This window comes from Herpailurus yagouaroundi, unplaced genomic scaffold, assembly GCF_014898765.1.
Source record: "Herpailurus yagouaroundi ecotype Mexico unplaced genomic scaffold, PumYag 182, whole genome shotgun sequence".
In the NCBI taxonomy this organism is placed as follows: Eukaryota; Metazoa; Chordata; class Mammalia; order Carnivora; family Felidae; genus Herpailurus; species Herpailurus yagouaroundi.
This window is the reverse complement of record NW_024412413.1, coordinates 41,116,754-41,134,188: the sequence shown is the minus strand read 5'-3', so window position 1 is coordinate 41,134,188 and position 17,435 is coordinate 41,116,754. Positions and strand designations below refer to the sequence as shown.

General features: G+C 35.1%; 1 protein-coding gene across 7 annotated transcripts in view; it reads left to right on the top strand.

Moving 5' to 3' along the window:
* NAV3 (neuron navigator 3) overlaps positions 1-17,435 on the top strand; it is a 600,880-nt gene that overhangs the window by 229,464 nt on the left and 353,981 nt on the right. For 4 of the 7 annotated variants that reach the window (XM_040491362.1, XM_040491361.1, XM_040491359.1 and 1 more), the window contains exon 1: positions 15,923-16,601. The exons of 1 other annotated variant lie outside the window; for it this stretch is intronic. In XM_040491362.1, the coding sequence (XP_040347296.1) occupies positions 16,359-16,601 (243 nt within the window). In that variant the 5' untranslated portion in view covers positions 15,923-16,358. Of the gene's footprint in view, positions 1-15,920; positions 16,602-17,435 lie in introns of those variants that run through there. 2 more of the 7 variants (XM_040491363.1, XM_040491358.1) reach the window with 2 other exon arrangements.

The following is a 17,435-nucleotide window of genomic DNA, read 5'->3' as shown; positions in this document are numbered from 1 at the left end:
AGTGTATACCAGGGGAGGTGAGAAGCTGAAATGCACTGTATTATATGTTGAGCTAGTCTCATATATCAAGTGATTTTAGAGGACAGGGAGTAAAAGCAGCAGTATTGAGGAAATATAAGATAGAATTTCAAAGGCAGGAAGAAACTTGAGGCAAGAATAATTAAGAATAGATTGTTGGAGATTTGTGGATAATTACGACACGTTACGGAGGAGATAAATGGTAGTCCTTGGAAAGGGATTAAGATTAAAGGCTCTTAAATATTCTTGAAGCAGAAAGTCTGGTAACAGACTGGTATTTTATGATCTATCATAATATCAATATATCACCTAATGTATTCATCTATGTTTCCAGATGTGTCAACCACCCTCTACTATGATTAATAGGTAAACAAGTATGTTAGCTCCATCCGAGAAGAAGGTGTACTTTTGCAAAGAAAAGGAATTTGTCAGCCTTTTGAAAGGTGAATATACTAGAAAATCACTGTTCTTATTTTCAGGAAGGAATTGGTACTGGGTCTGTGTTTTCAGATAGGCTCTAAGATGTTGGAATTTATTTCCTTTTGCTTCCTTTCCTATGAGTGTTTGTATCATTTAGGACTGTCCAGGAGTCCCACATCTTTATTCAGTGAAAGCACAAATGACTAGAAAAATGGAGGGTGAAAGCACCAGGTAGCCTCTGAGAAACATGATTATCTGTATCAATCTTGTACCCAACTGCGGACCTTGCAGTCCCCTAGCTGTGTTCTTGCACCCCTCTGCACATGGCGGGCTTTGAACATTGCTCACAGGCACGCTATCTTGTTCCACTTTGCTTTATGTTCACTTTGTTTTATTATTTACCACCCTTCCACTTCCTTCATTAGGCCAGGATCGGAGAAAAAAATAAATTTTATATTAATAGGCAAATATGTAAAAACGTTTGAAATAAGTAATGTGGGTTCAGGGCTTCATGTTTCAGCTGAGTTGTAAACATCTTTATGATCTCTAAACGAGGGAGAGGATGTTCATTGTTTACAAGTGAACTATTAAAGCTAAAAGTTCAGAGAGAGTGGTAAAGTTTCATGGATGTGTTACACCTCTCTGAATTCTTCTGGTTAGCAAACCGAATTGGGCAAAAGGAGACCACCAGAGCTGGTATTTTACCTACTACTATCAAACTGCGCTTGTTTCTTTTATTTTCATTTTCTTCACTTCCTTTCCAATTTATTCAAATACTCTTGCGTCTTCTGATTGGCTATTTATTGACCCTTAATCCTAGTTTACCACATATACTTTGGTGATAAATTTATGGAATTTTTGTAGGCGCTCAGATGCGTAGGAAAAAAATGGCACCGGTAAAATGTAAATGGAGAGAAAGAGAAGAAGCAAACTTTAAAGCTCATCTAAATGGAGCTCACCGTTTTACCATTGCCTGAAATTGCTCTACTCCCTTTAAGATTTACTGGTAATTTCACACTTATATTGAATACTCTGTGAAGGAATAATAAGCCTCATTCTTTGTCAGAGAATCTTTGTTTAAATCAAATCCTCTAGTGAAAAACTCAAGAGGAAAAGCTGCTGAGTTTACTTAATATAAAAAAAAAAGTCTTTTTTTCCCCTTTACATTACTTGTTGATTAAAATGCTCTGCAAAGTTCTAGTGATTCTGTCAAGACCACACTGGACTTTCTTTTTACTGCAGAGGCAAATGTTAACCTCTCCTGAGGTTTTTCTAGCAAAGCATTTTCTTCTTTTCAGTTCTTAGCTTTGCCAGATGTGCAATTAAATGGCCATTTCACCTTTATTATAGTTTTCATGGTGTGTTATTTTCATTATTTTTCTTGTTTATGTACACTGTAGCAGTTATGGTCTCCACATGCTTGCTATGTATGATAGCTCTTAAAACCCAGTTGAGAGATACAAGCTGGTGGGGAAAAAATCAGCACTGGTTTCCCATTTATCTTATTTTAACCCTCAGAGGGAAATTCAGCTGGGTAAATGTGTTTCTAAGAATCTTTTAGTGATCAGGCAGTATTTTTGTGTATTTCCTCAGCAGTATGAAGAGGCCTACATCTGTAGAAACTGATTTTATCATTTAATAGCCTCAGGCTATTGAGAAAGTACAAGTAAGATGCAGTAAGCAGGTGAATTAGAAGCTGAGGTGTGGTGAAATGAATGTGTAGAAACTAGGGTGTGTGTGTGTGTGTGTGAGAGAGAGAGAGAGAGAGAGCGCGAGAGCGAGTGAGCAGGAGAAAGTTAAGGATTCCTTCTTGATGAATATAAACAAAAGGCAATTTCAAAGGAAATGAGAGTTTAATAATTTAAAGAACTCTTAGTAAGACATACAATTGAATTTATTTTTCCTAATGTTATTCTCAGAGAAATCCCAAATATCTTGTTTCATGAGAATCTGGAATATGTACAGTAGAAAATGCAAATATGCCATTATTTCAGAAAGAATTACAGATATAAAACTTCTAGAATGCACATACTTTCAGGCATGGTTTTTAAAACTGTCCTATGAAAATGATATATTTCTAATGAGCAGTTTTAATGTTTAATAGGAAACAGGGAAATTGGCTTTATGGGAGAAGAATCTATCCCATCCAATTAGAATTATGAAACTTTCCATTTATGTTTGTTCAAAGAATTTTGTTTTGCTTTGTTTGCCTGTTTTTTGTCAGAAAGTGTGGAAAGTTGGCTGTGTTGTCCCCAGGAATAAGAGTATATGAATGCTAACACCATTTGTTTTCAAAGGTCTCATGTAAAAGTTAACACTTCTGTTAGGAAAGTCTGGAATAAATCATTATATTTGCAAGAATGTAGGTTAGTATCTGATGGTGTCCATCAGCAAGTGTTGATAGGAGAGGAGAAATAATAGATTATTTTTCATTTTTGACATTTCACCTTTCATCCTACATGCATCTGAAAGAAGAAACTTTTGTCCTGTCAATTCCAGAAATATATTTTTATTTTACTTATGATAAAGAGTATGAAAATAAATATACCTATTAGTAGCCAAGTTTAATTAATGAAAAGCTATATTATTTTCAAAGTTAGCAAATTGCTTATTTTCCTAAATCTATATTCCAAGTTCACATGTGATCTGTTTTGTACCCATTGTTGATAGATTTCAGCCCATCCCATTTTCAGCAAATCGAATGGTACTTTATTTCATTTTATTTTGGCTGTGCAAATTTCCTCCATATCCTTAAAATCCATTGCAGGCCTTTCCAGTGACTAAGGCGGTATCTGTCAGTGATAGTGGAATTGATTGATTTCAAAGCTTCTTGTTGCTATTATAGAACTTGGCAAAGAGAAGACTCATGGCAGCTATAGATGTATCTGGGAACTTTTTATGAGGCCAGTGGGAATCTTCTAAATATTTTTAGTGGTTCTCCCTCACCTCACTCCTTTTGCCTTCATGCCTGAACTGAATACTAACAAAACGATGGTATACATATGCTACTCATCCTGAAAGAACAAGAGTTGACTAATCCTGAGAATTTTAAGCTGAGGTTAGTAAGAGTTGAACTTCCTCTTGTATTAGATGGAATCTAGTTTATCACCAGCTACTTAATAGCAGATTATCAGCATTTTTTTTTCTTCATTCTCATTTCTTGTAAGTTTGTGGACTCTCTCCAATTCATTAAAAAATTTAGCTATTGAATAAAGAAAAATAGACTGAAATTTTGGATTACCAACCTTAGTTATCCATTTTTTTTCCATCCTCATCCTTGCCCACCCTCTAAAGCTTATAAATATTTTGTGGAAGCATTGTAGGGGAATAAGAAACAGAATGTTATAAAAATATATAGCAAGCAAATATTGGTGCAGGGCAAAAAATTAAGAAAACAAAACAAACAAACAAAACTCATAGTCTTAGCCTAAAATTACAACTTTGTTAAAAACTCTATATAGAATGAATATATTTGAATATATATATATATACACATATATATATATATATACACACACATATATATATTCATTCTATATATCTTATCTTGATAGTGATAAAAATTTCCTCAATTAAAAGTCATCTTTACAGAAATGTCTCATATTTTTTCAACATTATTCTTTTCTATTCAGTTATTTTTACTTTTCAAGCATTTAAAACAGGAAAGAGGAAGATATTTTAGGGTAACATATGTGTTGTTCATAAAACCAATAAGCAAAGTATATATAAGAAAGAGACAGCAGTCTCTACTGCTGTCAGTAATCATCCTTTCTTTGTGAAATTTCAAGAAAAGAAACCATTGAGACTCAGACAATATGGAAACAAAGGGAATGTATATATGTGGACATCAACATTTTAGTGAGAAAACTGGCAAAGAAAACAGATGGCGAGGTCAGGATGATAATAATGTCAGTAAAAAAAGTCTTTAAAGACAACTATTCTGGTGAAGGCAGATAAAAAGTAAGAGGAAAACTTTGAATTCATTCATTCATTCATTCAGATTTTTTTTTTCTTTGAAGGGTATACTTGAAGCTTGCATCTTTTTTATGGTCTATTTTCTGCATATTTCTAAATCTAATGGATTAAATGTTCCTGACAGAGAAGCATGGTTCTCAGTTATTGGTCTCATTTTCTTTCTGGCCTATTGAAAATAAGTCCATTGTATACAGCTGAGAATAATGTGCCCTGCACCACTCCAGATGTAGAAGGTACTAGAACCACAAGTGGTGGCCTTGGATCACTATTTTTACCCAGTGGAATAAACATGCCTATAATGCATTTGTAATTTTATGTTGCTGACCAAGCAGCTGAATAAAACACTCAGAATAGTAGGAAGTTAGTTAGTAGACCCCATGCTTTCCTTTTCACACTTTCTAATCCCCCATTCTTATTTCCATGTCTTAGGTAGGTTGAATAAGGAGTTATCCTGCTGAATCTCTCAATAGCCTCCTCCTTCCCCACTCTTCTGGCCCCATGCACACAGCTATTTTGAAATATCCCCAGAGTTCACAGGAAAATGTTGCATGAGTTGATAAAGACCACCTTTGTGAAGCTGTTGGTTCGAGTGGGTTTTCTGGGTGGTCTTGTAGAATGGATATGAATGTTAGCAAACCTAAAATTCCCTTTGCTGCAACTAAGGGAAATATCTTCTGATCACAGGCAACAATTCATTTAATTCATCTTTGGGGTGGAAATTACAGGTGATTATATTCCTACCCTGGGTTAAAACTTGAAAATAAATAGCCTAAAAAGAAAACTTAAGAAAATATTTCTTTTCAGTTCCTAAAAGGAACCTGAGGCACCGTCAATATATCTGAAGTGAAACAGAATAGTTAACATTTTTACTCTGAAAGAATAAGGGTGATGGTTATATTGCCTGGCCTAGGGTTCTTGGGATGTGAGAATGTGCAATGTTCCAAGTGATTTTCCTAAAACTTCTTCACAACTATAAGGTACAACCTTTGCAACCAACACTTTTATTTTTACCTTTTAACCAGTTATATTTTGGTGTGTCATTCCTTTTTATTTTCACCAAGTCTTATTTATATATAATATTCAAAGCTAAGCTAAAAATAATAAAAGTGGCAAGGGAACAGTAGTGAAAAAGATACTTTCATAAAACACTATTTTATATATTGTTATGGCTAAAACTATTTGGCTGCACTTTCCAGGACCAAGCTCTCATGATTTGGGTTAAGGTGCTCTTATTTATCTTTTCAGTGCAATGTATTTTTGTACATGTATGCCAACAAGAATAGTTCCTTCAAGTGTAACTATTTTAAAAGTTGTCAATGTCCTTTTTGAGAGTTTCTTTAGATTTGTAAGATCTACTGCCTTGTTGGGGCCCTGAAATTTATCTGGCAAGACTTTCGAATAGATTTTGTTTTAATAAAATAGCTGTCCTTTCTCCAGATGTATGTATTTTTGACTCTGGGGGATGATATTCTAAAAGAGAGAGTATAACATGCAATGCCATTTCAAAGCTCACTACATTTGCTTTTCATTATGCTTCATGGTTAAGCGGCCTTCTGAATTTGATGAATTTTATTTGCTCAATTAACTGCATCAGTAGCATATTGTAAGGAAGCCTGTAAGATGGTAAATGTATGCTGTAGAGCAGATATAACCAGCTTCCACCTTTCCTGAATTGTTCCTCATTTTAATGGGCATCATGTGCATTTCCAAATGCCCATTAACTGTTTTATTATTGGCTTCTTTGTATTCATCACCTGCCTTTATGTTTTAGACAGCTGGCTTACCTTCTTTCCCCCTGCTCAATACTATAATAAAGGCATATCTTGGCTTATTGCCCCCTTAAATATACTGTATGGCTAATACTTCTCTATGTATCAAATTTTTCCCAGATCCCTGAAAAAAAATGATGCCAATGGGGGTTCTGGCAAGAGATATTCTAAAATAGACCTCGGTGTTTTAAGTGTTTCAAGACAAGTCTGGAGAACTGTTTTAACTCCATGCTCACTATGTCTTATATTATTTTTTTAATTTTAATTTTCTCATTAGATTTGGAAGGCTATCTGATTCAGTCAGTCAAACACTTTGCAAGCTGGTAGTACAAAATATTTCTTCTCTAAGGTTTAAGGGAAGTTCTTAGCTAGGTGAAGGAAACTAACAAACCAATGGAGGTTTTTGAGGTCTAAAGTGAAAACTAGTAACACCCAATGTTTTCAGGATGGATTGGAGAAAAATAAGAATTAGGAGTATAACTCTTTACTTATGCTTCTAACCATTGTAGATTAACAGGGATCTGATATATTCTCATACATTAAAAAACTAGCATCTGGCCAAAGTATATAACACAACATTATGCAGCCATTGGACAAAAGATAGCATAGGTCTATGATCCATGAGAGAAGGATAATAAAAGGAGAATCCTATTATTGTATCAGCTGAATTTCTGGAGAGACTATCCAGATCACACAGTAGGGATGGAAAATTTAAATGGAGTCCGGGAGTCGTGCTTGAATATAGAGATTGAAATCAAAGTTAAGGGTAGTCTAGAGGTCTAATTTTTTTCAGGCACATTACTAGAAAAGAAGGAACTGTGGAGAGAGAGAGAAAGAATGAGAGAATGAGAATGAACACTCAAAACTTAGATGTTTCCTCCACTGTTTCATAGAGGACATAATTGTACATGTCTGAGAGGAAATAAGAAGACCAAGGAAGAAAGCACCAGAAAAAACAGATGATAAACCATTCCGAGAACTCACACAAGTCTAAGAATACGTGGTATTTCCCCTAGCTAAAGTAGAGAGACCAATTAAGTCTTCAGGCATTTGTCAGAGTTGAAAAAAGTATATTTACTTAGGAGTGGAGTTACATTAGCTCTAGACAATACGCTCCTCTATGCCTTCTTTAACATAGCTTATAAGAAGATCTCAATAGTGGCTGAATTGTGTACTATTACAAAGTCAAACACACCTTGAAATCCAGCACAGAACATGCAGTAAAAATGCCTAACATGCAGTAAAATATTACAGTGTATCAATGACTCATATCCAAAAGGGAAAAAGAAAGAAAGAAAGAAAGAAAGAAAGAAAGAAAGAAAGAAAAGAAGGAAGGAAGGAAAGAAGGAAGGAAGGAAAGAAGGAAGGAAGGAAGGAAGAAAGAAAGAAAGAAAGAAAGAAAGAAAGAAAAGAAAAAATCCATTAATAGAAATGTGTGAAAATTAAAGAGATGATGAAATCAATGGACAAGAAAATTAAACACATATTATAAATATGCCTCTAAATTCAAGAAGGTAGAAGAGAACATAAATATAATGAGAAGAGAAATGTTAAATATAAAAGACACTGTGTAGAGCTTCTAGAGTTGAAAAATGCATTATCTGAAATAAAATTCACTAGATAAGCTTAAAACAGATTAAGTATTATAGAAGTAAAGATTTGAAAAGTAAAGTGAACTTGAAAACATAACAGCAGAAATTAATGAATGCAAAATGAATAAAAGAGCATTAAAAAGGTTTAAAGAATAAACATAATATTAGTAACCTATGGAAGAAAAGCAAATGGTCCAACACATGTGTAATTAGAGCCCCAGAAAGAAAGAGGGAAGTAGACCAATATTTTTAGAAATAATTGTCAAAAATTTCTCCTATTTGACAAAACTATAAAGAAGTTCAGTGAACACAAAACAGAAGAAATATATAAAAATTAGGTAAAGAAAAAAATATTAACAGAAACTGGATAAAATAGCCACAATACATAGAGAGGAACAGAGATCAGAAATACAACAGACTTCTCATTGGAAATTATGCAAGTTAAAAACAGTACACTGGCATCTTTAAAATACTGAAGAAGGAAAATTGCTAACTTAGTTTAAAACACTGAATTGATCCAACCCAGAAATTGTCCCACAATGATATGGTAAACTAATCTTTGATAAAGTAAGAAAGAATATCCAGTGGATAAAAGACCCATCTCTTCAACAAATGGTGCTGCGAAAACTGGATGGTGACATGCAGAATAATGAAACTGGACCACTTTCTTATACCACATACAAAACCCAACTCAAAATGGATGAAAGACCTAAATGTGAGACAGAAACCATCAAAATCCTAGAAGAGAACACAGGCAGAAACCTCTTTGACCTCAGGCAGAGCAACTTCTTACTAGACATCACCAAAGGCAAGAAAAACAAAAGCAAACACAAACTATTTGGACTTCATCTAGACAAAAAGCTTCTTCACAGTGAAAGAAACAATCAGCAAAACTAAAAGTCAGCCTACAGAATGGGAGAAATTTGCAAGGGGCATATCTGATAAAGGGTTATTATCTAAAATCTATAAAGAACTTATCAAACCCAACACCCCAAAAACAGATAATCCAATGAAGAAATCAGCAAACACGAATAGACACTTTTCCAAAGAAGACATCCCAGAGGGCTAGAGACAAATGAAAAGATACTTAGTGTCACTCATCTTCAGGGAAATACCACAATACCACCTCATACCTGTCAGAATAACTAAAATTAACAAACAAGAAACAGCAGATGTTGGTGAGAATGAGGAGAAAGGGGAACCCTATTGCACTGCTGGCAGGAATGCAAAGTGGTGCAGCCACTCTGAGAACAGTATGGAGGTTCCTCAAGAAACTAACCTATGATCCAGCAGTTGCATTACTAGGCATTTACTCAAAGGATACAAAAATACAGATTTGAGGGGGTATATGCACTCCAATTTTTTTAGCAACATTATCAACAATAGCCAAACTATGGAAATATCCATCAACTAATGAATGGATAAGGAAGGTGTGATATGTATCTATCAATGTGTATCACGCACAATGGAACAATGCTCAACCATCGAAAAGAATGAAATCTTGCCATTTACAATGATGTGGGTGGAGCTATAATGTATTATGCTAAGTAAAATAAATCAGTCAGAGAAAGACAGATGCTACATCATTTCACGCCTATCTGGAATTTAAGAAACAAAACATGAACATACAGAAAGTGGAGGAAAAAAGAGAAGAGAGGGAAACAAACCAAAAGAAACTTCTTGTTTTTAATGTTAATTTTTGAGAGAGAGAGAGAGAGAGAGAGAGAGAGAGAGAGAGGGAGAGAGAGAGAGAGAGGGAGGGAGGAAGTGGGGGAGGGACAGAGAAAGAGAGAGAATCTCAAGCAGGCTTCTCACTGTCAGCCTAGAGCCCAATGTAGGGCTTGAACTCACAAACCATGAGATCATGACCTGAGCCTAAACCAAGAGTCAGATACTTAGCAGACTGAACCACCCAGGCACCCCAGGAGTGTAAATGATAGAGAACAAACTGTGGTTTGATGGAGGCACTTGAGTGGGAGATGGGCTAGATGGGTGATGAGTATTAAGGAGGTCACTTGTGATAAGCACTGGGTGTTGAATGTAAGTGATGAATCACTGAATTCTACTCTTGAAACCAACATTAATTACACTGTATGTTAACTAAATACAATTTAAATTTATATAAAAAAAGAAAAAAAACACATTGAATTGATGAAAAGAATAAAGGGGAAAAAGAATAAAAACAAATAGAAAACTAATGGTATATGGTAGACTTAAACCAATCATATTCATAGTTACACGAATTTGAAATGGCTTAAGTACTCCATTTAAAAAGCACAGATTATCAGAAAGAATAAAAGAATAGGATGAAGTATGCATCATCTACTGGAAATCCACTTTTAAGTATAAAGATACATATTTAAAGTAAAAGGATGGAAAATTGATACCAAACACTTATGAAAAGAAACATCATATATTGCCAAAATAAACTTTATAATAAGAAATATTAACAAATATAAAGGAGGACTTTTCATCATGTATGTTAAAGGAGTCAATTCATCAAAAGGAAATAATAATCTTAAATGAGTATAAAGCTAATGATAAAGCTTTAGAACACATAAAGCAGAAACTGACAGCATTGTCAAAAAAAACAATACAGGGGTGCCTGGGTGGCGCAGTCGGTTAAGCGTCCGACTTCAACCAGGTCATGATCTCGCGGTCCGTGAGTTCGAGCCCCGCGTCAGGCTCTGGGCTGATGGCTCAGAGCCTGGAGCCTGTTTCCAATTCTGTGTCTCCCTCTCTCTCTGCCCCTCCCCCGTTCATGCTCTGTCTCTCTCTGTCCCAAAAATAAATAAACGTTGAAAAAAAAAATTAAAAAAAAAAAAAAAACAATACAAACATGTCAAAAACTATGAAGGGTTTGAGATTTTACTCTGTTTGCAAACTAGTAAGTTAATGTCATGTATCTTCACAAAAAGTGCCACTGACTCCTGAAACACTCTACTTGGCAAAAGGGATTAAAGTCCTCCCTTAGAGACCAGGGATGATTTATTACTTACAGCAACAGCGGTGGCCAGAATATCACATCTTTTTGTACAGGTTCCTCAAGCCCCAGTTTCTATAGGACAATGTGACAAGGACTAGATGATGTCTGCACATGCACTGCGTTGGGTTATAGAAGAGAAACTTTGAGTCTAGGGAACACAAATCTTTTATGATTAGTTATAGCAAAGCTTCCTGACATTTTTATCTGGAGGGAGGCATTATGTTTATTATAATGGGCAGAAAATAAGCCTGTTCTTTGCTCCAGAGGGAAACATCATTTTTATCTTCAAGGCTATTTTTGTCTATCTTCCAAGCTTATTTGCTTGAAAACAAGCAAAATTCATGAAAACATAGTTCAGCATAAAAGTACAGTTAGTTATGGCCTCTGGTAACACAATTGCAAAAATGTGAGAAATATACCGAGAATTTTCTCTTAAACAAGACAATCTGCAAACTGGGAGAAAATATTTTTGAAATGTATATCTAAGAAAGGATGTGTATCCAAAATATGTAAAAAGCTGTTTAAACTCAATAATAAGATTAAAAAAAAAAGAGCAAACATTTTGAACCGACATTTCATGAAAGATGCTATATGGATTACATGACAAAAAAAAAACATAAGAATATACTCAACAGAAATAAGTTATTAGAAGAGTTTAAAACTGTTCTTATATACCACTGCACCTCACTTAGAATGGCTAACTTTAGAGACTTACAGTATGAAGTACTGACGAGTATGTGTACAACTGACAACTATCCATTGCTAGTGGAAGTTCAAAATGCCATGTTTTGGAAAATGGTTTGGCAGTTTTTTATACCATTGAATATATACTAATCGAATAAGCCAGCAATCACCTCTGAATTATATATCCATAAGAAATTATAAATGCAAAACATATTAAAATATTCATAGAGCTTTATTCACAATGTCTCCCATCTCATAAACAAGCTGTGCCATATCTTCACAATGGAACACATCTCCGCCATACAAAAGAAAGATCATTGATACACATAGCATGGATAAATCTCAAAAGCAGTATGCAAAGTGAAAAAGGCCAGACACTAAAAGACTGCCTAATTTTAATTAAATGGATTCCTATAAAAAACAAAACTTGTGTCCGAGCGTATCTCTTTGGTTGCTTGAGTTGGCACTGGAGCATTGCCTATAAGGGGACATGAGAGATCCTTTTGGGGATGAAGGAAATTTTCCAATCTTGCTGTGGTTCTGGTTAAATTGAATTATTTCTTTAGAATTGTTGAATTTTACGTGTAATTTTTACTTTAGTCAAGCTGTTAAAAATAGGAATGTGACTCTCTTATTTTAGCAAACATCTGAGTTGACTAACCAGTCCTATGTTTTTCTTTTAGCAAGAATTTTCTTGATGTTGTTTGATAGTCGGTTATTTTTTCTTTCTCTCTTGTAAATAAATAGTAGTTCGTAAATTATAATTCGTGAGGTTTTGTTATTTATTTTTAGAATAACTCATGTTAAAATTTAGCCAGGTTGGAATTCTCTTATTGCCTAAAACTCTACCTTGATTTTGGAAGGTCGTATGCTTTGGGAAAATGACAAGTAATTTATCTCATTTTAATTTTCCAGATTTCCCCCGAGTTCAGTTCTGGTGACCCTTATGATCCTGACAAAATTTTTTACTTATGCTTTTTGACCTTACCTCAGTAATTCTCAGGGTCATTATATGTCTTACCACATTAATGGCCAACATTTATTGGCCATTTTTTATGTGGTGGATTCTGTTCTAATGGCTTCATACATTCATTTCTTTTAAGTCTCACAGCTATGTTGTAAAAGAAGCAAAATTATTTTTTCCCATTTTATAGATGACGAAACTGAGGCATAGCAACTTGCAAGTTCATATAGCTAGCAGGTGAGGAAACAGGGATTTGACTCCAGGCGATATAACTGTAGCCTTTTCCCTGAACTGTCAATCTACTAATCCTCCAAAACAGAGATCTTGAAGTTTAGTGTCTGGGAGAATCAGTTTATTTAAATTCTATTGTCAGATTTTCTCCCTTGCCCTCATGATTCTTATTTGGTGGGTTTAGGTTGAATCCAGTAATCTGTATGTTTAGCAAGCACTCCAGGTGGTGGTTTGTTGAACCCAGTTTGAGAAACCCCTTGTTCTGTGACTTGAAGCTAAGTGTCTAACTTTTCTGGACCTTTGTCTCCTATCTAAAGGTGATGTTCTTTTAGGATGGAATGTGATGACTACTCCTGGCACGCAATTCATTCTCTAGAATAAGTTAATTTGCTTTTGTTGCTCTTGGTGTAGGTGTTATTTCATAGAATTAGTCAACAGTGGCAACTGTTTTCAACCCTATCTTTCAGGGAAATGATATTATCCAATAAGCAAAAGGTGTTTCAAAGTGAAAAGACATCTTATTGAATGTAAATACTTTTTTTCCAATTTGATTATATCGGGAATTATAGCATGTTCTGCTCCAGCATATGTTTCTAAAATACCACCGAGCTCATTTGCAGTTGGTAAATAGAATTATGCTCGTATAATGTAGAAGTTGCATAGCCTTAACTATGATTTATTCTAGTCCAAAGGAGGCAGAATAGAGTTAAATTATAACCTTGGGCAGGAAAAGAAGTCCTCAAGTTTGATACTGAAGAGTCAACAGGAGCCCTTTTGGTTTTAAGAAAATTAAAACAAAACAAAACAAACAAACAAACAAACAAAAACAAGTGTCAGTGCATTTGGGGCTCCCTGGCCAGAGGTACATACCCCTCGTCTTGTGTGGTTCTCAAATATTTGCAGACTGTACTGCCCCCTGTGCCTGTTTCACGGGCGAGCCTATTGGCTCAGTTTGCCTTCCACCTAGATTTTTCCCACCAATTCTAATAAAGTATTATCATCACTTCTTATCAATTGTATTTTTTTAAAACTTTGGGCTGGACTGCTTGCTTGGGTGGTCCAAATTGTCTTCCAAGGTACCAATACTATTTTTGCTAGTGATCTGTTCCCAAAGTTGCATGTTTTAGTGGTCTTCCCAGAACCTATTTTTCCCACAAGTTTTATTATTTTGGTTATGCCATTTTGTCTGCAATGTGGGGATTTCAAGATGCATATACATTTTTCTTAATGTTTATTTCTGAGAGGGAGAGAGAGAGAGAGGTGGAGACACAGATTCTGAAGCTGGCTCCAAGCTTGGAGCTGTCAACACAGAGCCTGATGCAGGGCTTGAACTCACGAACTGGGAGATCATGACCTGAGCCAAAGTTGGACGCTTAACTGACTGAGCCACACAGGCGCCCCACAATACATATATGTTCTTATTTACTTTAAACCCCTATTTCAGGAACATGAACATCTTCAGCTTTGCAGTATTTTATAGTCTTTGGAAGGGACAGTGTGTTAAATGGTTTGTTAATTATAAAGTAACTTACTTCCTCAGAGGGATCACTTCGTTTCTCATTCCCACTAGTGTATTTGTTTCTTATTATACCATTAAATCCCACTTGAGTTACTTTCTTTTTTAAAGTTGGCAAGATTTCTAACTCGTATTTGAATTTCTTCTATGCTTATATCAAAAGAACATATAAATTCAACTTCAGTTATTAGCTTTTATCTGTAAATTACTGCTTCTTACTTAAAGTTATTTAATATTTTATAGAGCTGGAAACAGTAGAGAAAGAAAATAATTGACTATAAAGAGGTGTTTTCTACAGTAATAGTTACGATTCTTGTAATTGCTACCATTTATTGAATGTGCATTAAATGTCCACTCATTTTTCTATGAACTTCTCTTGCAATATTACTAATTCTTAATATATTTAATGAATAGAACAGAGATTTTCTAAATAAAGAAAAAAATGAAGGGGCGCCTGGGTGGCTCAGTAATTAAGCATCTGACTTCAGCTCAGGTCAAGATCTTGAGGTTCGTGGGTTTGAGCTCAAGCTCAGAGCCTGGAGCCTGCTTCAGATTCTGTGTCTCCCTCTCTCTCTCTCTGCTTCTCCCCCACTTGCACTCTGTCTCACTATCAAAAATTAGTAAACATTAAAAAAGTTAAAAAAAAAAAAAAGAAAAAAGGAGTCCACCTGTGTCTTTTAGATTCTTCAACAGAAACATGAGGAATATGAACTAAGTGAATTCTTATTACTAGATAGGAAATTGCTGTTGAAATCTCAACACCGTCACATAAATATTATGTTTACGGAATGACAGAGAAACTTATCTAAGTGCAACTACTTTACAGACGATAATGCATTCATGACAGATGTTTTCTTAAAAATGTACCCCTTGCTTTTGTTATAGTTCCTGACATGTTTTTTTTCCAGATATGGAACATAATCTAACCATAGTAAAATAATTTTATGGAGAGAAGCAGCATTATTCGTAGCCACAGAATATATATTTGGGTATTTATTACCTTAGGATTTTAGTTTGGACCTGAAGAGCTCAAATAACAGCATTATTTTAAGTTGTTTCTATGATGTTTTTTGAAATTACTCTAAGTAGTAAAGGCTCTTTCAGTTCCTAATTCTATGACTTTGGTCAGATTATTTAAGAGAATCTGAGTCTTGGTTATCCTTTCTATGTAGTGGAGAAGACAAGTGTGTGTTCTTGAGTCATTTCATTGGCTAAATGTGGTAATACATAAAGTACTTGGTCCAGTAACTGCTCTGTAGTACGTTCCACCTACATGGAATAGCTGTGAATTTTTTTTAATCACTATTGGTGTTAAATTTAGAAACAATGATTACTGATAGCAAATATGATTGCTGTCCATATTTACTGTGTTTTCATAACCTAGGCAGGTATAGTCTGCTGATTTAACAGCTTTGGCAAGTTGCACTATTGCATGAATTTAACTTGATTTCATGGGATAAAACAGAATGAGCACCGTGGTTCATGGCTGTCAGTAGTGAAAAATAGCTGGAAATCAGACAAACAGCTTCATTGCTGAGATTGTTTCCGGGCTAAAAGTTCTTCCAACAGCTGTTTGTTTTGGCCATTAATCGTGTTCATTCTTTTTTTTAAACTGGGGGAAATATGATTTTCTTTAAAAAGAGAAGATAGGCTGGTTATTTCTGAAGTCAGGAAGGACTCCTGTCCTTCCACTATTGTGGTCTTTTGGCTGCCTTGACAGTTGGACTGAGGACGTTTCCTTTTGTTTCTCTCCACTTCTTTATTCTCAGTGCTCAGACTCAGACTGCCGTGGTAGGAGGGAAAAAAAGCAGGAGCTCTTTAATCCTAGAGAAGGAGCTTTGTAGCAGTTACCTTCAAGAAAAGTTTACTCCCCAAAGGAGTATTTAATATTACATAGACACTGACTCACTGAACAGAGAGAGAGAGAAAGAGAGAGAGAGAGAGAGAGAGAGAGAGAGGTTGAGAGAGAGATGAGAGAATATGAGAATTCAAGCCAGCAAGAAAGAAAGATACTTAACTGAAGATGAAGGGAAGTTTTGCCTCTTCCTGGAAGTTATATTATTAGGTTTTTTTTTTTTTTTTAAATCATGATGACTGCTAGTTTTGTTTAAAGTATTTGTTCTGGAAATACTAAAGTTGGAGTCTACCAGACTGAGGTTAGAAGCATTTTCTTTGGCAGCAAGAAGATACTTTTATAGAAGCCATGCCTGTACTTGGGGTTGCCTCAAAACTGAGACAGCCAGCTGTTGGGTCAAAGCCTGCTCATACTGCTCTTCTGATACCAAATCTTGGCACTACTGGGTCACAGCCCTATTCTTCAAGACCTTTGGAACTTACTGAACCGGAGAGCTCAATGCTTTCTTGTCAGCTCACATTAAAAGCAACCTGTGAATTTGGAGAGAAGAAACCCCTCCAAGAGAAAGCTAAGGAGACAGAAGACAGTAAGGTTAGTGGCTGAAGGTTACTTGAAGACTTTTGAATGCAAATTTCCTTTTAGGTGGGATATAAAGCCTGTTGTGAAATGGGGAGTGGTAGAGGAAATCCGGAGTAAGAAAGTAAGTAGTTTGCATGACTGAACAGCTAAATATTTAGCATATGTAAAAGTGTATTGATAACTTACAGTTGTAGAAAAGTCATGAACAAATTTCTCTGAAAATGCATGTTTGTTGTCACTGAGTACTTCTTGATAAAGCCCCTAGTTAGTCCTAGATATCTTTTTCTTCATTTCTAATAACCATAACCAATCACAAATATGAGAAAAGAGGGACCTATTTTTCCTGCATATTATAGTATAAAAGAAGGATTTATCTGTAAAAATCCATATAGATGCCATCACTTTTTTCTCAATGTCATTTGCAGTTTAAACACTTTCTGCTTGAAAGTATGTATCTTAGAATGCTTACTTCATTGCAATATGAAAAAATGAAATATTGTTTTCCTTGATATTGTACATTTGTCTGGATTTTTCACTTGTAAATTGAAACCCTACTGTTTTACTTATTACTAACATCTTTTTCAGTCATTTAATTTATGATATTTTGGGAGCAGTGGCTCCTAGCTCTTGGTGTGTAAGCCATCCTGCACGTTTTCTCCAGATGCTGAGGGGTAACAGGGTCTTTCAGTTGCTGAACTTTAGGGGGATTCATTTGTACCTTGATAAACATCACTTTTTAATGCAGCGTTAATCAAAGTCAGCATTCTCACCTCTGGCTTAGGAAATGCTTTGATTTTACTTTCCCACCCAAATGTAATTTTCAAATGACTTCAGAAAAAAACTAAC